A 22,074-nucleotide genomic window follows, 5' to 3' on the forward strand; every position below is an offset into this window, starting at 1 on the left:
CTTCAAGTGCACACGTTGGATTTTGTATGTATGCACATGCATCATGTCACCCTTTCACCTCCCTTTTGGGTCTCCTGCGTCTAGTTCAGCATCCCTTTGATGACTCAAATATAGCACAATTACACATTCATTTAAATTTTCTGACAATGACAATACTGTAAATCATACTGTTGAACTCTGTAGTTAATGTAACCACATTCTTTGTCATGAGCCACCTGGCAAATGAACAACTCCCCAAAAAGATTCTACCATGACCTAGAAACTTAAAAATTAACTGAAAATGTGAAATAAAATGTCATTGACCTGATGTCAGTAAATAGTTAAAACTTGTTCATTTATTTTAAGAAAAAAATATTCCAGCGTTGTCTGAAAGAAGGCAGAGCAAGAGAGAAGGAAGCTTTGGCCAGGACCAGATTTTCTACATTACAGGTCTTCAACTTTCGAGAGGAACAGAAAACGAGAATCCTTCATGGCTCCTCCTTGCGTTAAGTTACAGTCACATTCTTTCACTAGTGTGCTGTAGGGATTTTGGCACAGTGACCAAAGTCTGTGAATAATGTAAGTTAAACTTGTCCACCACCTAAAATCTGAATAAGTTATTTAGCTTCCGTGTACCTCAGTCTCATCAGAAAGAAAAAAAATGAGATAATGGACCTCCCTGGTGGTGCAAGAGGTTAAGTCTCAGCACTATCAAGCTATCAGCAGCCACTGCAGCATGAGTTGGATCCCCCATCAGGGAGCTACCCACATGGTGCAGAGATCCCTCCTGTCTCACCTGCTGTTCCCCTCAGCAATGTATTTCAGTAGATCTGCCTGTTCTGCTCCCCACTCTGTCTCTGGTGAATCCTCTCACCACTCCCCAAACTCTGGCCTACACCCCAGTTCTTTATGCAAAAAAAAAAATAGTGGTCTCTGGCAAGCTGCTGCAGAAAACATAGAAGAAGTGGTCTTTCGAAATTGCATGATGAAGAAATAGCAGGATTTGCCGAAAGAGGCTGAAAAGGTGAAGGTAACGAGGTTCAGCTGCTGCCTGATCCTGCTGTCATTTTCAATGTGGCAATCTCATTGCTCATCCAGCTAACTGAGGTCCACCCCAGGGAGCAGAATTATGAATGTTAACATGGTTGAGCTCTGTGGAGACCCCTCTATGTTACAAGGACAGAAACACCTGCCCCAGCCAGCCCTGAATCACTAATGACTGTGAGGAGAAAAAAAAAAAAAAAAAAAAAAAGCTTTGTTTTATCAGCTAGGACCTCTGTTACTCTTTACACTATTCAGAATTTGGAAATACCACCACGAACAAAGGAGACGTTAGGATCAAGGTGGCAAGGTCATACTTCTTTTCCCTTGAACTTATTCCACTTCCTTCCACATTTGGATGTACACACAAAAGAATGCAAATCATTAGTAAGTGCAAAATGAGGGGAAATCCTGCTCTTTCAAGATTTCCCTGTGCTTAAGGGGTGACGAGGTGAAGTAAAGTGACCAGGCCATGAGCCTGAGGAATTCGAATCCCTGTAGATGTCCATTAGTTTCCCCAGAATCCAGAGGCAACCTCCTCCTTCAAGAAACATACTCCTTAGCCCTCTTCTTGCAACCAGACTACTGCTCCTAAGTAATAGAATTAGAAGACACCATTCGTAGGGGCACTATTTTCAATTCCTTCTTTTAGGGTGAAGGGGATGAAAAATACAATGACCTCTCTCTCTCTCTCCCTTCCCCCACATTACCCCTTCTGTTCTCCCTTCATCAGGTGGGAATTCTTTAAGTTATCAAAAGAAAGAATCAAAGAGGCTTTTTTTTCCTTAATAAAAAAAAAAAAATCCTGTGCTGCTTTTTGGGAAGTACAGAATAAATTTGGTTTTCCCCAGTTTCCTAGTTAGTTAATGCAAAGTTTTCCAAAAGTGCAATCAGGTTATCAGCAAGGCATTTGAGAGGTTCTTTAAATTTTTGTGGTTTCATTCTTAAATAATTTTTTATGTTATTTAAAAAACACATTATCACGTTCAGAGGTTGTAGGGAGCAGGAATGGACACAGTGCAGGTTTTCTAATCCAGCAGACCGGGTAAAGGAGGAGTCAGAGTCCTCAGTGGCTTTTGCAGGTTTTTTATTTAATTACCAGGTACATGACAGGCAGGGATGCTGGGAGCCCGGGAGACTGGCAGGCCTCCCAGCCCCCTGCAAGTCTTCACTATATCTGGGCTCTCCGGCGTTTTCTGCATCTCTCTTGGGTTCTCTCTTGGCTTTTACTGGCGTCCCCGTGACACCACCCTTAAAAGCACAGTCTGAACCCAGGTGAATCCCATCTACCCATGCCCACACCCTACTCCAGGTGCCCGCCATCAGGCATGCATTCAGGACCGCAAGGATCCATCTTCTATCCCGATGGCGGGAGGGCAGAAAAGTCTGACATTTTTCCTTACCCTACATAGGTGTCACATGTTTAAAAGCTTGGCATGCTCGAGACTGCAAGTATATTAACTTAGGCTGCTGCAATATTGATTCATCCTGTCACTGGCTCTATTTGGTGAGTCCTTGAGTCCTTCACTCAAGAATACAATGAGAACTAGACACACTGAGTGGAGACAAGAGCACCAGGGTTTATTGTAAGTGATAGACTAAGAGAAAGAGCTTCAGGAAGTCCCCTTCAGAAACGGGTGGTCACCGATCAAAAGTTGTGGCCTGGTTTTCATAGAGTCCCTAGCCTTTTTGAGAGACATAAATGAGGCAGCATCACAACTGTGTTTCCTTCAGGTCAGTGTCTCCCTGGTGCCTGTGCGGTTGCTGTACCTGCCTCATCATGCATCATGTGTTCAGAAAATAGAGGCCAAATCCCACCCGGAGGCAGGGATTTCAGTATCATGATGAGTCCCCAGCTACTGCAAGTCACTTCTGGTTGTTCTGCACAAGCTCATTATCTGACTCTGACCAGTTTGGACCCAGAGTCCTGCAGCTTCTTTCTTCTAATTGCAAGGGGACCCAATAAACTGTAAAACTAGCTCAAGAATGCATATGTTGCAAAAAAAAAAAAAAGGTCATGCAAAGAAATAATGAGTCAAAGTAACTTCTGGTGGGGGCTCTCCAGACATAGAGCTACCTGTCTCAGTTCTCATGCATGCCAAGAGAACATTGTTGACTGGCTTTTTCTCTTTTACACTAGAACACTCTTTTTAATTGTTCACATGCTAGTGTTTCTGTGGTCTCTGTGAACACTTTCATTTTGTAATCCAGTGTGGAAAGAAGTTGGGATTAGAGGACTGGAGGAGCGATTCAGCAGGAGTCTCCTCCAGGGCCCATTATGGCTGCTGCTTTATCCCCTGACTTTATTGAAGAATAACTAGCAAATGCAATTTCATATTTTTAAATTGTACAAGTTGATGATTTGATATTCATTGTGGAATGATGCCAAGATTAAGATAATTAACACAATCATCACTTCCTATAGTTGTATCTTTCTTTATGTGTATGTATGTATGTGAGAATGCTTAAGATTTACTCTCAGCAACTTTCAAGTGTGCAAGACTGTGTTATTGCAGTTACCTCAGAGTTTGTCCTTTTTTTTTTTTTTAAGAGTCATTTATCCATGCATACAAGACTGGGGCACAGGTCAGAGGTGCAGGGGGCAAGAAGATTCACCAGAGACAGAGTGGGGAGCAGAACAGGCAAACCGACTGAAATTCACTGCTGAGGGGAGCAGTGGGTGAGCCAGAAGAGGTTTGCTGCACCATGGGGGGAGCTCCGTGGCTGGGGATTGAACTCGTGCTGCAGCAGCTGCAGACAGCCTCGTATGTAGGTTGCGTCTTAACCCCTTGCGCCACCAGAGAGGCCAGAGTTTGTCCTTTTTGGAACTGAAAGTGACACCTTTTGACCTGTAGCTTCCCCTAACAATTATCCATTCTGTCCTGTTTCTATTAAATCATTTTGTTGTTGTTTGTATATTTGTTTTAATATTCCACATACAGGTGATGCCATCCAGTGTTTGTCTTTCTTTATCTGCTTATTTCATTTGGCACAATTCCCTTCATCTTGATGCCTATTGTTGTGACAGCAGAATTTCCTTACTTTTTAATGTAATGCCATATTTTTTCAGTGATGAGTTACTAACCCTTCTATTTGGAGAGGGGTAAGAGACTGGTTTGTTGGAATTAATCAGTGGGAGCTTTAGAAGACCCTGTGAATAATAATAGTTTGCTAAGTCTAGGTGGTGAAAATTGCCCAGACCCTCACACAGCCCTGCAGAGACTGGCACTGATTCTAATGCCCTTCAAGCCTCCAAAGAATGGATGATTTAAGAACAACAGTTTGGTGGGAGGGCTTCAGCCTGCTCTTTATTAAATATGGACAAAGTGGAGCTCCTTCCAGAAGCTTTGTAAGTAATGGACCCATTACAAATGGATAGGACAGAATGCACGTCGTGGTAGACCTTCTAGATTGGTTGGGAAATACTCAGACATGTCACTGTGGAAAGTTCCAGAAATAGCAGGACACTGAGGGACTGGAATTTTGTAGGCAGAGGTTGCTAAGCGTGGAGAAATGGAGTGGGTCAGGTTCTTTTTCCGCCTCCCGTCACCTCCTCTACGCCACCTTGGCAGGCTTGCATTCCTCCCAGCTGCCTTACTCACATGTGATATTGTGTTGATGCAAACGGTGCTTGGGAGCGTGAGCACGGGGCATGCAGGCCTTTGACTGTGGCCACGGGCTGAGAGGCCGGAGAGCAAGGGGCGTGTGCATTTGTAATAGAGACACCTGGGGACGGAGGAGCAGGGTATAAAGCGGAGATTCATAGGCGCTGGGGGCTCAGTTGCTGCCTGCCTCTTTCCTGGCCTCCTGGTCTGCCTCTGAGTCCAGTTCTCTGATTCAGCATTTAAGGCATTAAGATAGAGATACTGAAGGCTCCGAAATTCTTTTTGTCTGCTGGAATCCGCAATGAACCTGCCTGATCTAGGATGGTTGCACAACACAAGCCATAGGTATTTATTTACATCTATTTAAAGAAAGTATCCTCAGATTTAGAGAGAAATGTAAAAAATGCTAGTACCATAGCATAACCACTTAGTGTTTTTTTTTTTTTTTTTAAGATTATGCAACCAAGAAATGGGTTACAGCCAGAGGTGTGGGGGGATTCGCTAGAGACAGAGTGGGGAGCAGAACAGGCGGATCTACTGAAACACACGGCTGAGGGGAGCAGCGGGTGAGGCAGGAGAGGTCTGCTGCACCATGTGGGGAGCTCCCTGGCTGGGGTTCAAACTTGCACTGCAGTGGTGCGGGCTGCTTCATAGGTTGTGTCTTAACCTCTTACACCGCCGCTGCTTACTGTTTTGAAAGCAAGGTACAGAAACAATGAGATGCTGATGAATATTTGTAGGGTAAATAATAAGTATCAGTTTTTTTTTTGTCCTCCTGCCATTAGATTAAATGCATGCCTGATGGCGGGCACCTGGAGTAGGGTGTGGGCATGCAAAGGTGGGTGCACCTGAGCCAAAAGACTGGGCATATAAGGCCAGGGAGGCAGAGGACAGTGTGTTGTGGTATGGAGTGGCGTGGTGTGGAGGATGAAGGCGTACGGGGGAGGACAGTGGAGAACATGTAAACAGCTAAAACACAACACAGCTGCTAGAACCGGTGATGAACCTATCCAGTTTGGAATGGTTGCATTACAATATTCCATTTTGTGTGAGTGTGTGTTCATCAAAACAGCTTTGTTCTCACTGATTGGATTTATGATTCAATGCTATACTCTTAGACTCATAAAAGTAAATCTGTAAATACAATTGTTTACTGAGTGAATAAGAAATTATCATTTGTATGTTTTAGTACATACAACATTCCATTTGACTAAACAGTTCCAGTGATTTTCTTTTTTAGGTTTGAAAAATATACCAAAATAGTAGGCAGTTGGACCAGAATAGGCAGGCAATGACTTTTCCCCTTTTTTTCTGAACAAACGGTGGTAGTTGTGACTGTGGCTGCCTAACAGGTGCTGATTCCATTAAATAGTATTGATAACTAACCAGAATGAGGGAACAAGCAGGAGCAAACAGACCTAATATAATGACCCTTTACAGGAGTAAGGCAGTAAACAGTACATAGAAAAGGGAAAAGAAGGAAGAGAGAATTTTAAAAATCGACTGAAAACCTAACTAACGGTTAGCAGCTCTCCCTCCTCTCTAGTTCTTCTGAAAACAGAATGATTGGATTGATTCAAGTAGACTTGAAATGCTGCAAACGATGCCTTTTCAGGTGCCATGTTGCTATTCTGCCAGAGTATATCATTGGCATTTTGGTTTTACTGGCCCAGCAAGAAGGGTAGGAGAGAATTTTTATCTCCTCACCCACCTGCCTGTGAATTGTTTGCACTATTTCTACGTGGGAATGTGCATGAGAGCCTGTGTAGGGGGTGCGAGGGGTCCACACCATTACATGCTGGGTTAAAAGTTTCCCTCTCTGGGGCTCCTCTGAATTCCCTTGTCAGGTGGAGGGAAGACAAGCCTGGGACCAGCTGGACTTCATTATTTAGTTTACTGCCAGATTGTGTACGAGAGCAACTACCTAGAAATGCTTTATATTCACACCCCCATTTCCTTGGTGGGGAATTTGTAGACCTATTCGGCAAAATCGTATCAAGGTGGAGCAGCAACTTTGTTCCGTGTCTTCAAACAAACAGCCACCCTGCTGCCTCTGATCAGCATTCCTGGGATGGCGGTGATTGAAATTTAGCACTTAGAGCAACTTAATTGGCACACGGTTCTGCTAAGCATATGCCCCCACCACAGGCGTGCCATCTGATGTGCCCATAGGGTGCCCAGCACCTCCCACGTGCTCGCATTTTGCTAAAGAAGCAAGTTTTGAGCAGATCCTTAAAGGAAGTCTAGGCTGTATTTGAGGAAACGGTGGCTATAAGGGCACAGGACCTGGCGTTGCTGCCTGTCGTGGTTCACCGTGGTTCTACATTCCCTTGAACTTGGAACAGATCTAAGGTCATGGAATTGCAGCTTGCTTGTGTGAACAAAATGGGCAAAATCTGCTCATTGATGCTTCTGTCTCCAGTAAATTGGGCCCTGGGCTAGCAGAGTGGAACTTGGAAGGATTCAGCACTCCTCAGCAGCTTGCTGCCTTGGAATTCAAGGTTACAATGTTCTGTGCTCACTGTGGCTAGAACTGATCCCTTGGCTTCAGAGAAAATCTGGGACATCGATGTCAACAGATTTTTTTCTGCTGAGTTGGAAACAGCAGGACTGGGCAAATGTTCTAGGTTATGAGTATCAGGAGAGAAATATGAACCTCAACAGAAAACTAAGCAGGTTCTTTTGGCTTATGTAAGAAGAGCAGGGAAGGGGTAAGTGCCTCAGTGGCTAGGAGGACGCTGCTCTCAAGTGCCCGGGTGCTCATGTACTTCAAGTAACCAGGCAACTTTGGTCTTACAGGCGCCCAAAGAAGCAGTGTGTTAGGCTGCCATGATGGCTGGACTTTTTAGTGGGCATGCTGGGGGCAGGTCAGCTTTCTGTCAAGTTACCTTTTCTTCCACAAGCACATTCTGTCCTAAGTGGATCATACTTCCACGACTCATCTGTTTTTGTGACCTCCTTTGGTACTGTGTGAAATCCTGTGCTCCTAATAATACATGCTAATAAGTGTTTGCTAAATTCTGAATGGGCTGCCTCTGACGAGTGAGACTAAAAGTAGCAGTAGTTTAGAATCACAGGTGGATTGGCCATAAGGCTAATGAATTTGCACAGGTTGCTCTCCAGGGAGCCCAACCTGTTTTGAAGTTTAAATTTATAATCTTCTGTTTCTTGTGGAAAACCTCCACAAGCTTCAGGTCCCCATAACGCAGATTTACTCCTGTTAAAATGCTGTTACTTAACTCTTATGGGTTCCATTCAAGGGCTTTCCTAGAAAGTGGAAGATTAAAGCAACTAATAAAGCCAAACCCACAAAGGAGTAAAGAGAGAAAGAACTACCATTTAAGAACCCCATGTTAATTGAAGGGCAATTTGCACTAACATCTAACTCCTCACAGCAACCCTTTCTGGCAAATGGCATTACTGCCCTCACCCCTTAATAGTTGGGAAAATTGAGTATGAGGGAAGCTAGGTAACCTGCCCAGCAGGGTACAGTTACTAGGACTAGGAACTATATACATCATTGACCTTCCTCTGTCCCAATCATCTGCTTAGTGGCTGCCTTGCAGGGTGCATATTTGATAGTTTTCCTAATAAGTGTTAAGCTCATGAGGGTGAGAGATGCCTAGATGAGCAGGTGTCTCTTGCTGCAGGTAGGAGGAGAAAGTTGGGGAGAGGATCAGGCTTGAGAGGTTTCAGGGAAGACACTGGCATATCCTTATCCAGTCTATGTGAGTGAATAACTGTAACAATTCATTCAATTATGTTAAGCGCCCATTAAAGGAACCCTAAGCCTTCCCTTGGGCCATTTCAGTTCGAGGAGATTGTAATTGTTTGAGACTAACCATGATTTCTTCTTTTTCCTTCAGGTGATCCTCATTTTGACAAAGTTCTATGACTATAACCTGGGGAGCATCACCGAGAGCTCACTTTGGAGGTATGTGGATAAATTGAGCTAATAATTACTGTGTTATTTAAACATGAGAGCCAGGACTACTCCCCCCGCCCCCTTGGTCCTGGTAGGAGGTTTCTAGTTATGCGTACACCTTCTTTCCCTGTTTCTGCTCTGTGTTTCCTTTAGCTTGGGTTGAAGTTTGTCTCCGGGCTGACCCGATCCTCACCCTTATCGACACCTTTATCACAGGTCATTTTGCTAAATGTTCATTAGCTTTTCTTTATGCATTTTGGTTGCCATGGTTCTCCCTGATCTGTGAGCTTACTGGAACAGAAGAGAAAGCACAAAATATCTTCGTAGAAGGGAATCAATGCAACCTTTAGGTCAGCCGCTGCCAGTGCAAAGCTCTTTCACTGCTTCCAGTCAGTGGTGGCCCAGCTCACTACCACCACACAGTGTGCACACGCACTCATGTACCCCTCTATCTGTGGGGTACATACTATATTGCTTCACACATATAGAGTGTACAATATACACTTTTTCAAGTGAGTAATCAAATCCTTTAGAGGCAGACTATTGCATAGGTGACCAGCACCAAAAACAGTCCCCAGAAACCCAGACTGCTCTTCATTTCCTTCTTTAAGGGGTGGGGAGAGGGGATTGTGTGATCTGTTGTTTCTTTTTCGTTCTAAAAACCTGCTTCATTTATCTCACTTCTGAGGGATTCTTCTCCACTAGCCTGTGCCAAGTGTTCACACCCAAAGTGATCTCTGAAGCCCAGGATCGTTGCTTCTGATTGGCCAGACCTGGGTCATGTGAGAATCCCTAAGTTTGTGAGAGGATGGAGACAACCCCAGCGAAAACACTCCATAATCATAAGGCCTTGGCAGCAAACCTAGTGTAAGGGGCAGGAAGAGCACAGAGCAGGTTTTCTATCATCCCAGCAGACAGGTTAAGGGAGGAGTCAGAGTCCTGGAGCCCTCAGTGGCTTTTGCAGGCTTTTATTGGGATTTACCGGGTACACAGCATGCAGGGGTGCTGGGGTGCTGGGAGGCTGGCAGGCCTCCCAGCCCCCAACAAGTCTTCACTCTACCTGGGCCCTCTGGCCTTTTCTTGTGGCCTTGTTCTCTGCTCCTCTCGTGGTTCTGCCTCTCGTGGTTCTGCCTCTCATGGTTCTGTTTTTGCTGGTTTTTCCGTGAGGCCGCCCTTATAAGCCCAGGTGAATCCCATCTGCATATGCCCACACTCTACTCCAGGTGCCGGCAATCAGGCATGCATTCGGGACCTCAGGGTTCTGTCATCTATCCTAATGGTGGGAGGGCAGAAAAGCCTGATGCTTTTACCTTAACCTACACCAAGAATCTCTCCTGATTGTTCAATGGCCTTGTCATAATGACAGGTAATTATGTTGAAAATCACTTCTGATTGGTGACCTCCCACCCAGGGGTACCTGGACTGAAGGGGAGTGGTTATGTTAATAGCACTAAAGGGGGCATGGGCTCAGGACAGACCAAGCTAGTGGATTTCCACCATACAGATCAGTGGGCCACTTCATCACCTGCCAGATGACCAGGAGACATTGGTTCTCAGTCTTAGGGCTAAGGCCTGGGGAGAGACTCCATTTGCCCCATTTGTGTTAGGTGTCCAGTCCTGGTACAGTCAGCAATAGCTGGAGGGTTGTTTTACACAGTGCACTTAGCTGGAGGGCCTGCTCCTCTAAGGAAATGAAGTAGTCACATAAGAGGGTCATAAATTAGGGCCTCCCCTGGTGGCACAGTGGTTGAGTGCTAGGCTGCGAAGCTGCCCTCAACCTCAGCAGTGCTGGTTCCATCTCTGGCCACCAGCGAGGGTCCCACATGGCAGGAGGGTCTCCTGCCACCCGCTGCTCCCCTCAGCAGTCTACTTAGTCAGTCTGCTTGTTCTGTTCCCCGCTCTGGCTCTGGTGAATTCTCTCACCCTCCGCTCTTCTGACTGTACCCAGTGCTTGTATAAATAAATAAATAAATAAATAAACAAATAAATAAATAAATAAATCTTTTTAAAAAATGAGGGTCATAAATTAGATATCCCAAAATACTTTACCATAGCCCAGAAGGGAATTATTCATTAATTTGATGCTATTGTCCATTAGGCTTGGCACTGTATATGAAATCTCAAATAAATTGTTCTATGTTTTAGGAGAACCCGAGATGACCAACAAAAAGGGTTGATTCTGTGCTCTTACTTGTATTTAGGCATTTAGGTTACTGAATCCATTCCCCAATTAGGAGGTCAATTATGCCGAGTTTTGTCCCACAGAATTTATTTGACTAAATCAAAGTCTGTAAAGTTTGGTAGAACCTCACCAAATATAATTCTTTAATTCATTAAGGGCCTAACAGCTGCAGTCTTGAAATTCTGAATCCCTTCATCAGAATCTCCATGACTGACTAAGTTTTGGCTTCCTTGATAGATTTCTCGGATGTATGTAACTAAGAGCCAGTTTTTATTCTGCAGTGCATTTGCCATATAAAGTATAGTTGGCATATTAGAAATTTACAAATACATACATTATTCTTCTCAGTAGAACGGAGGCTTCTAGCAGGGGTAATTCTCAGCCCAGCAGTGGGAAGGGCATGCTGGCAGAGCAAGTCAAGCAGCTTGTCCTAGGCTGTGGAAGCTCAGACTCAGCGTGCTTCTATCTTTCTGATAGGGCATTTACACCGATGTCCCAGTCTAGGAGGAATGTTCTTTTCTGAACTTAATAAGGGGGTTAGTTAGTAAAATTAAAATGATACCTTGTTCTTAAAGAATCAGACCTCCTTCCCCCTTTCTGAGGAAGCAGCCTCTTTGGGGTTTATCTCAGGATTGAGGCAAGCATAACCTTCTGACTTTTAATTTTTAAATTCAATTTCACTGGAAAATAATATAATATATAATGTAATATATAATTTATATATACATACATACACATGCATAAATATGCACGCATGTACCTATATATTTACTTTTTTAATATAGCCACAATTACCATTAGTCATTATGTCATGCTGTACATCATATGGCAAATGACTGTTTTGGTTGTCTGTATTTTTAGAAGTGTTTGTTTCAATATTTTAATTTTTGTTTTTTAGTTGAGGTGGCATTGGTTTACATTATATAGAAAGGGGAATAGATACATACCTCTTTACTGTATGCTACCCCGACACACCCTCCACTTCATAAACCAATGGGTCCCTTCCCTGCTTATTCCATACCTTCCCTCTCCCCCTCTAGTAGCCTCAATTCTGCAGTCATAGTTCTAGAACTTGTTTTGGCTTAGTTTTGTCAGTTCCTTTTTGCTTTTCTATATTCCACATATGAGTAAAATAGTCTAGTGTTTGTTTTTCTCCCTTTGGCTTATTTCACTTAGCATAATCCCCTTCAATTCCATCCCCAGCAATTCCATTGTTGCAAATGACAAGATTTCATCTGTTTTAATACTTTGATATAAAAGTTCATGCCTTGGGGAAAATATAATTCAGAAAAGAAAAGAAGACAGGAAAAGGAACATTTTGAATACTTCACAAGTGCTTTGGTAGGCCTGGCTGATAATGCCTCTAGGAAACCTCCTTGGGGTTAATATAGAGAAGGAGCAGGGTCAGGGATGGGGATCAAAAAGAGAGTGCTTGTGGTTTTGAACCATTTTGTCATCTAGCGTGAAGGAGACTAGACTTCAAAGTGTGAACTTACGTTCTCCTGCACCAGCTCATACTTCTGAGAAATCCTGCCTGTGCCAGAATTAGGACACTATTAGCTCAGTCTGGTTTTCAGATGTTCTCACGGTACCCACAGCCTTGCATGCAGGACAAAATATAGGTGATGCTACTAAGTGTCCATTTTTGAACAGACAAGTGACTACTACAATATTATCTCCACTTCATGGTCATCTCTTTTTCTTTATCCAAGAAAGATGTATTGATTGACTTCTTCAGGGTTGTTCTGGACTAGGGTGGGGGAGCTGGGTGAGTAGTACATAGACCAGCAGCACATGGGCTCTCTCCTTCTGTGTTCATTGACTAGAAGGGCCTGTGGTCTGTGCACAGTTAAGATGAGCGAGAAATGCACTTGTACTACCTGTCCTGTATTGAATAAGGCACGTAAGCTGCCACCCTGAACTGCCAGATCCCAGAAGAAGATAAATCTAATGTAAATAGACAAGCTGTCATACAGCTGTAAGTGTGGTTATAAAGATGTAAGTGTCGCTTCTTTACCTTGTTCATGTGATTATTTTCTCTTGTCAACTGGGTTTGAAGTCCTCAAACCCAGCACCTTGCTTGTTTAATGATGATGGCAATGATGCTGGGGATAATGACTATCATGAGAAGGATAATAGAAACTTGTATTGTGCACTCTACATGTTAGGCACTGGGCTAAGTGCTAACAGGCATTATTGCATCCTATCTTTTTATAGGGTACGCAAAATCATTGAATTAGTAAATAATAGCTCACACACTTACAGACATGACAGTTAATGAACTTTAATCATCTCACTGCTGATCTGTCTTCCAGAATCCCATCTGACTTCTGGTGGATCTTGCTTAAGCAAATAAGCAAACAGAACTATAATAATATATATGGTTTTCAAAGCCCTGAGATGTTTTTCAGAGTACAGTGAGGTTCTGAGCAGCACATGCTTTACACCAGAAAAATGAGTCATGGGGAAATGACCTCTTGTCCAACAAGTCCATTAAGCAGATGCGTGCCTTTTTCAGGTCAGTCCTTATTCTTAACAGTGCTCACCAGGTGAGTAGTCAAAAGGGGGCAAGTTGCAAATACCTTTGGGATGTTAGAATAGGAAAGAGACAAAGAGGCAGCTGACCTTTTAGTCAAGTCCTAGCACTTTATGCCTCCCTGCACCCACAAGCTCTGGATGACAGGGAGATACTGCTGCACCGAATTGATGGGTTTTGCTCCCAGTTGGTCTTGTCATTGATTACACCTTAATCCTGGAGCAAGTTGTTGATTTTGTTTTCCCTTGTGTTCAGGGCATCAAGCTGTGAGGAAAGGTGGATTGTCTGACACAAAACAATTAACTGCACCTCAGAATCTTCTCTGCTTTACAGTGGATTAAGTTTAGGGACTTAGTAGAGCTGGTGGTTTCCCTATATTGAAGCAAGATAAGCCTAAAGGTTAAGATGAATAAAATGTCAAAATCTAGATACTCTTAGAAGAAATATATTCATCCTTCCCCTGCTGTTATGCCAGAGTAATCAGCACTGTGCTGAGAGCAGGTTAGCTGGTGAGAAGCCTTAGGCTAGTCTAGAAGGAGCTGAAGGGATATTCCTAGAGGCACACACAACCTGCATGCCTCTGTCTAGGCTGGGGCAGATTCAGTACTATCCTATTTTCACATCCACCCAAATCACAAGCAAGTTACTGAACAGATTTCTATAATCATGTACTTCTCAAATAGCAGTAGCTGTTTTTGGCAGGGTAAGGGAAGAGCAAAGAAGCTAGGGTTAAAGTCCAGAAATGGGTTTCTGTTTAATCTGCACTGGGAACCAGCCTGTATCCTTTCCCCAGGAGACTGTTTGTTTCTTCTGAGATGTTCACTTAGTGATTCTCCAGAGGAGCTTCCCATAGGGTCTTTGTGGAGGGAATGGCCACCAGTTCCTGCAGGCAGCCCCTGTGGGCTTGGCTGCAGCCCCTTGATCTGGAGAGTCCTGGGGTTAGGCTGACACATGCTGACCTGGGGACTGTGACTGCCAGTCCTCTGGGGCATTCCCAGGAGCCAGAATTCTCCTTTCCCTCCTGCTTCTTGCCCAGGGGAAAAGCAGAGGACTGTTTGGGACTGTTAATTCTCGATGTTTTGCTACAAAATCTAGTTTTTCTTCAACTATAAAACCAAGGATATAGAATAGGAATCCACACTCTGAGAAAGAGAAGAGAATAAAGGGAGTGTGACAGTTTCCCTGCAAGAGGACTCTGGGTCACACACATCCCATGATGCTGTTCATCCCTTTGCTTATACGTGTGTAGCACCTCCCAGGCAGGAAAAGCTGAGCCCCCACAGCATCAGGAGCTGCTCTTGGTAACAAATAATGTGTTTTTAACTCTTACTCCTGTCACCATATGAAGGTGACATGGAGCTCCTTGCGGTTCCTGGACTTAGACACTTATGTTTTTAGGACATATTTTTTTATGAAAAAAAATAAAAAATAGTGCATTTTTGCTATAGTGGGTCAGACAATGTACAGAGAAATTTTAGAAAGTTAATATAGGCTTACCTTATTTTATTTTGCTTCTAAATGCTGTGTTTTGTACAAAACCCTCCACCAGCAAAACAGATTAAGATTGACTGACAGCTCAGATGATAGCATTTTTTAGCCATAAAATGTTTTTTTTAATTAAGGCAGGTACATTGTCTTTGTACACAGAATGCTATTGCATATTTAATAGACTACAGCACAGTGCACACATAACTTTTATAGGCACTCAGAAACCAAAAAAAAAATACTACTTGCTTTATTGTGATATTTGCTTTATTGTCGTGGTCTGGAACTAAACCCCAATATCTCTGGGGTGTACCTGTGGTCTCTTCCTGTACAGATCCAGTTTCACTGAGGTGTGATGCTGGGAGTTTTGGGTGATTCTGTCTATATCTTTATGACCTAACTAAAAAATGCCAACAGTACATGCACATGTCAGAACTACTGTTGGTTTAAGAAATTAGGAATAACTGATCACAGGGCTTGGAAACTTCTTTATTTCACTTAACCATGAGCCGTGGTTGTCTGTCCAAATGACTACATTAAAAACAAAAGAAGAATCAGGTTTATTAAAAGCATCTCATGGTACGTGTATAGACTGAATTAAACAACTGCATGTTTAATTAGCTTCTGTAGTATTTTCCTGTGTGCCAGGAATTATACTCAGTGCTTTTTAGTCTTAATAACAACCACATAAAATAGGCATGACGAGAATCCCAGGTTTTCAAATGAAAGAAATGAGGCTTAGAAAAATTGAGTAACATGCCAGTGGTCATGCAGCAGTTTGTAAGTGGCAGAGCTGTTCCTGAGTCTGTTCTCTAAATACTTTTCCACTAACTTTTTAATGGCTCTTTAGCTAATTTCTGCATTATTTGCTACTACATACAAACTTCAGTAAACATATTTGTAAGCATGTCCTTACATTTTGGTGATATTTTTTTTTCTGTAAAGTTCTCTAGAATCCTAAAGGTGATATTGCTATATCAAAAATAAATATTATTTAATAGTAATAGACACCTGCAATTACTAAGATCAGAATAATTCATATACCCACAAACAATGATGCATTTCCCCATAATTTTAGCAACACTGGGCATTTTCAATGCTTTGACTTGCTGGTCTTTGAGTGAAAATGGTGTCTTGATCCCATTGTGTTGTAATGGGTGTTTCCCTGCTCATTAATGATGTTGAGCATATTTTTACATTTATTGGTCTGTGGCACTGTTGATCCTGTCCCCAACCCCTCCTCCCCCCCCGGCCCCCAAGAGAATTATTCTGTTCCTTCCTCAGTAATTTTGCAGAATGTTACGAATCATGGTCTATGGCTATCAGATGTATATTTATTTGGCTCAGTTTAACAAACATCTATAACCCTTTACTTTATATCAGGCACTGTGCTAAGTAAATGCTGGGAATCAAGACACAAGTAAGAAATTGTTCCTTTACTGCAAAAACTCAAAACTGAGTGCAGTCAGTCACTCAGTAGATAGTTTGGAAGTTTGGCAAATGCAGCGTCAAAGTCATGCACCACTTAGTGTGGATGTTTGTCTCTTTTCGTATGAGCCTGGGGACTCAAAGACTGTGACCATGTCTCAGTTATGCTTAGGGGCCTTTGTTTGCTGGGCACCTAAAATAGAACTTGGTATATATCAATGTCATTAAATACATATATATTTTTTTTTTTTTATCTAGGAGCTCTCTATTAAGAAAGGGTTTCAGGTCTGTGTCTTTTACTTGTTTCTATCCTAAAATTTTCACCCACTGCCTCTCAGGTAAGAGATACAATTTTATTTTAAAGATTTATTTATTTATGCATACAGGAGCTGGAGTACAGGCCATAGATGTGGGAGGTGAGAGAATTCACCAGAAACAGAGTGAGGAACAGAACAGACAGACTGACTGAAGTACACTGCTGAGTGGAACAGCGGGCAAGACAGGAGAGTTCTGCTGCACCATGTGTGTCGCTCCCTGGCTGGCTGGGGATGGAACCTGAGTTGCAGAGGCTGCAGATTACCTCATAGTGTGGTGCCTAACCCCTTGTGCCACCAGGGAGGCCCAAGAGATACAATTTTGAATAATAATAATGTGCTTCATGATCTTGTGAAATTCCATCACACTGTCTTCAACAAGTAAGAACATAGTCAGTGTCAAGTGAGAAAAACGCAGATTCAGGGCCTCTCGTGAACTAGGGTTTAAGGCTCAGTGCTATCAAGAGATCGCTGCGGTGGCCTGAGTTGTATCCCCTGCTGGGAAGCTAACCCACATGGCACAGCAGACCTCTCCTGTCTTGCTCGCTGCTCCTCTTAGCAGTGAATTTCAGTAGATCCACTTGTTTTGCTCCCCACTCTGTCTGGTGAATCCTCTCACTGCCCACACCTCTGGCCTACACCACAGTTCTATGCATAAATAAATCTTTAAGAAAAAAAAGAAAAACCCACATTCAGCCTGCAAGTCTGGTTATGTCTATAGATCACTGTGTGTGCTGGTTCATCCCCTAGATTTCTAAATTCTTCATATACATCCACACAAAGGCTGTTTCTATGAGAATCCAGCTGCATTCTGCCCAAAGACCCAGCAGGCTTTTCTGAGAACTCTGCAAGAGTCTGGCCTCAGAGTGCACCACTACAGTTCTCATTTGCTTCTGTGATTGGCACTCTGCTGAGTTCTCTACTTCTTTTAACAAGTCATGGATGAGATACACACAAAGGCAATCATTGTCCTGATGTTCTCTAAATTTATCAATATGAGCCCAGAGAACAAGTGAAGAAAATTATACTAGAGGAAGCAGAGCAACTGGCATTCCAGTAACCTGGTTCTCAATGAGGGAGGCTTGAGAATGGCATTCCACACTCTGCTCCATTGCCTTACTCCACATGGTGGAACATTCCATCTGTGGGATCCCTGGAGATGGCTGTCACCACCCTCCAGTTCCTTGATAGGAGCCAAATGTTTGATATCCTCATAACTCCTCAGAGGACTTTCCTCCTCTCTTATGCCTTGGTCTGTCCTTTGATGTCAGAACTTGAACTTAATAATTAGTAATCACTGAGCATGATCCCTTCCAGCGCCATCCATGTTGCTGCAAATGGCATGTGTTTATCTTTTTTGAATGCTGAGTAATATTCCATGGTGTATATGTACCACATCTTCTTGATCCAGTCATCTATTTTTGGGCATTTGAGTTGTTTCCAAAGCTTAGCTATTGTAAATAGTGCTGCTATAAACATAGGGGTGCAGGTGCTCTTTGGAATTAATGTTTCTGTATCCTTTGGGTAAATACCTAGGAGTGGAATTGCTGGATCATATGGAAGCTCTATGTTTAGTAGGTCCAGAAATCTCCACACAGCTCTCCACAGTGGTTGGACCAGTTTGCACTCCCACCAACAGTGCAGGAGAGTTCCTTTTTCTCCACACCCTCGCCAACATTTGTTGTTGCTAGTTTTTTTAATATGTGCCATTCTCACTGGTGTGAGATGGTATCTCATGGTAGTTTTGATTTGCATTTCCCTGATGACAAGTGATGTTGAACATTTTTTCATATGCCTGTTGGCCATTTGCATTTCCTCTTCAGAGAAGTTTCTTTTTAGCTCTTCGAAATAAGCCAAAAAGAAAAAGAAAAATACCGGATGGTCTCACTCATAGCAGGAATCTAGAAAACTTAAATAAGGGACCAGGAAAATGAATAACTATAAGAAAGTGAAAATCAAAATCAACAAAAAACTATGAACCAGAGACACTTTTAGGTGGGCGGGGGCAGGAGGGGAGGGATTGGGGTCAGAATGGGGGGGCTGCAATTGTATGGGGAATATAAAAATAAAATTTATTATTTAAAAAAATAAAATAATTAGTAATCAGAGATTAGGGATTACATGCTCTTTGAATATAGAACTCTGTACTGGGCACAAGATAAAAAAAAAAAATAACAATTTTCTCCTTTCAGCAACATAGTCTCATTATTCAGTCAGCAAGGCTAACACCTCATTTTCCAGGTCTCAACATGAATATCACCTTATTTTTAAAAAGCCATTCATATCCATCTTATTTGAAAAAATTCCCGTTTCTACCATAGTTCTTTGTTCATTTTTTCCATCGCATGTTTCATGATCCATAATGATTTTAATTACTGCTTGTCTATTGTTTGGTATCTCTAGAATATAAGCTCCCCGAGGGCAGAGACCTTGTCTGTTTTACTTTCTACTGCATCACAAATGCCCTTTGAAGTGATAGGCATTGTAGACTTTCAAGCGAGATTTGTCAAATTAATTGAATGTGTAAATAAATGTGTACCTGTAATCATGCTGCTTAATGGTGTGAATCCAGATATGAATGAGATCTGATTGTTGCCCCTGAGGAATTCATAGTCTGATGGGGAAGACAGTTAAATAAATGAGAGATTATATTAGTTTGTCAAGTGCTATAACAGAGGTGTCATATTATGTTCTAGGTTGAGGAAGGGAAAGACAGTTTCCCAAAGCAAGATATTCTTGCTACTAGTCCAAGTAGGAATTGGACTAGTAAGGATAGTTCCTTATGTATTGACAGCGTTGTAGTTGACTGTTTTATTTACAAAGGGGAGAGAGAAGTTGAGAGGAAAGAATTAGAGGCAGGACCGGAGGGAGTAGCAATAGTCGGGTGGTGGTTTGAAGCAGATATCAGATGTGAAGGCCTTGAATGTTGAAGGTATCACAGGTTAAACATTACAAAGGTCTCAGCAAAAGTCTCTGAAGATCTAAGAAGGTCTTTCTGGAGGTGCACTGTAGCAACCAGCAATAGCAATCCCTGCCCCAGAGGATAAGGACCAGCATTTCTGCTCTTAGAGATGCTGGGCATAAAGCCAACAGCAAACAGCTCTTTTTGAGACACCTAGCATAGGGCTGGTGTTATTCAGTAGCTGAATCAGAGGCCGGATTGGAGGTCAGGTCTATGAAGAAGTGGTGACAGATACCAGGAATCAATGTTACAGCTCTATGAAGGTCTTCCCAGGAGAGTGACTGAGTAGCTGATCCAACCTGACTGGAGCCTCATTATATACCTTTCAGGGTGACCACTGTTCAAACCTGACTGGCCCATTTTCCTTGACTGGCACCCATGGGATCTATAATTAGATTAATCCGTTTACAGCTGTTTGATTGGTGCAGAACTGCACCAGTGTGTCCAACCTGACCTATATTGAGGTTGGTCTTCAAAACTGAGTATTAGGAGACATTTGGCACTGTGCTAGCTTGAAGCTGATTGGATTGGCGCCCATAGGAGCTCCAATCAGATTGATCCATTTCCAATACCATGTTGGGTTCATGGGCTTCTCTTATGGACTTCTCTGATAGGCAGCAAAGATAAATAAAGTGAGAACCATAATTTTGCATAAATGAGGTCATAGACTTTCCTTTCTTTAGGTGAGGACCACTCTAATGGTAGAGTGGATATTGTTATTATCCATATTTTATGGGAGCAGAAATTGGTAGAGATTTAAAATGCAGGATAACTTAGGAGGGTATAAAACTGGTAGAGAATGGAGTGGCAGAGAGGGTGTGGCATTGGTGTGGGGGATTGTCCAGCTACAGTAGATCAGAGTGGGTGGAGGGGTGGTCAGAGGGGAAATACATCTTTCATCAAGCAGGAAGCCAGACTGGGCACATAGAATTTGTTTTTTTCTGAGGGATACCAAGAGTTAGAGCTAGTTCCTGTGTTTGGGGGTTTGGTAAGTGGGGCATGGACTTGGCAATGGGCTTGACAGGTTGGAAGAACTGCTGAGGAGACATGGAAGGAACAACTCATGCTGGGCAATGCTCAGATCCCAGCTGAGGGGCCAGAGTGGGGTTAGCGTGACTCCTTTTGCTCCTGAGCCGTATGTAATACTTGAGAACACGGCCAGTTGTATAGTTCCAGAGAGTGTTGGAGACAAGAGGGCAAACTGGATGAAGAGGTTGAAGTCGTAGATGAATGGATCTGTGCTAAACAGAGAAGAAAGTGAAGCTGGGGCTTAAAGGGAGGAAAAATAGGAAACAGCAGGTCCCCCAATGCAATCATGTTTAAAAGCCTGAAGAACACTTAAGAAATAATATCCAAAGGAGTGTGATGCTTTATAATATTAAACTTAGAACATATCTAGCCCCCAGGGGACTCTGTGAAAAGGAACTGGTCAGAGCAGGCGGAGTTAATCAGAGAAGCCTTTTATGAAAGCCGCTGTTTAGAAATCCACTCAGCTCTGTAGGGGAAGTGCTATTTTTCTGCATGTGTGTGGAACAGCTGGATCTGCTTGTCAGGCCCCCCATATTCCTGAGATATTGTGAGTGACAATTCACCTCTGCATCTTTGGGGAACACTCAGCAGCCTTCTCTCTTCCGGTGATGATATGTTTTCTCCAATCAGCTAACCCCAAAATTTAGTATGTATTTATTACCTACATCTGGTGGTGACCACAGTGCCTTATTATTCCTTTGTCTTGAGAGGGGGCCATTCCAGATGGCACACTGAAGTGATGCTGATTTCCTTCCCACAATTTTCTCTGGATCCCATGCCAGTATTTTACTCCTTTTATATCTGAGAGCCTACTTCTTGGAGTTTAATTTTCCAACTTTCAGTTCTTACCTTTGGTTTCTCCTTTCGGGTATTCCTATCCCTTGACTTTGATCACTGCCTTTACTAGAATCCTCAACAAAGGAAGGCCATCATATGTTCAACCCATGTGTATCTTCTGCCAAACAAGTCCTCTTGGAGGCCATTCCATAAACAGGTCAGCACTGGACATGAGCCTGGGACACCCAGGTATGAAACCAGGCGCTCTGCAGTTTCTACCTCTGAGATGGTTAGGAGGCTTTTTCATCTCTCAGCTCCATTTTCTTGTCAAGGAAGGGGGCTGGATATTATTTATCTCATAGAATTATAGCGACATTTATATTAAATGTGTCTCACCTACTAAATATACAGCAAATGATATAAAACATACGAAAACCTTGGATCCTGATTTTCTGTGGTCTTCTTGGCTTGAAATGCCTTTTCTATTCTGTTTGTTTAATGCATAATAACAATATCCATTTATAGTGATGATGTATTCTTCTGAGATATTTCTACATAGTAACTAAATAAATTCAATAATCCTAGGAGTTTGGGGCTACCCTTATACTCATTTTATAGATGAGAAGACTTGTATCCAGGGTCATACAGATACTCAGCTTTAGAGAAGAGAACTTATTCCAGGCAGTCTGACTCCAGAGTCCAGATTCTGTACCCCTCTGGGCCATCAAGTAGGGGTTCCTTTCCCTAGTCACCCCTTTCCACGCAGAGAAGGATCTACTGGTTGTGTACTAACTCTATTTCCTTTTTGATT

At 42.8% G+C, this 22,074-nt stretch overlaps 1 protein-coding gene across 5 annotated transcripts in view; it reads left to right on the forward strand.

Moving 5' to 3' along the window:
* Nucleotides 1-22,074, forward strand: part of SORCS1 (sortilin related VPS10 domain containing receptor 1) — a 464,079-nt gene that overhangs the window by 162,652 nt on the left and 279,353 nt on the right. For all 5 annotated transcript variants that reach the window (XM_054689905.1, XM_054689903.1, XM_054689902.1 and 2 more), the window contains exon 2: nt 8,492-8,559. In XM_054689905.1, coding sequence (XP_054545880.1) covers nt 8,492-8,559 — 68 coding nt within the window. The remainder of the gene's footprint in view (nt 1-8,491; nt 8,560-22,074) is intronic.

Source organism: Talpa occidentalis, unplaced genomic scaffold (assembly GCF_014898055.3).
Source record: "Talpa occidentalis isolate TD23 unplaced genomic scaffold, MPIMG_talOcc4v2.1 talOcc4.8, whole genome shotgun sequence".
NCBI classification, from domain to species: Eukaryota; Metazoa; Chordata; class Mammalia; order Eulipotyphla; family Talpidae; genus Talpa; species Talpa occidentalis.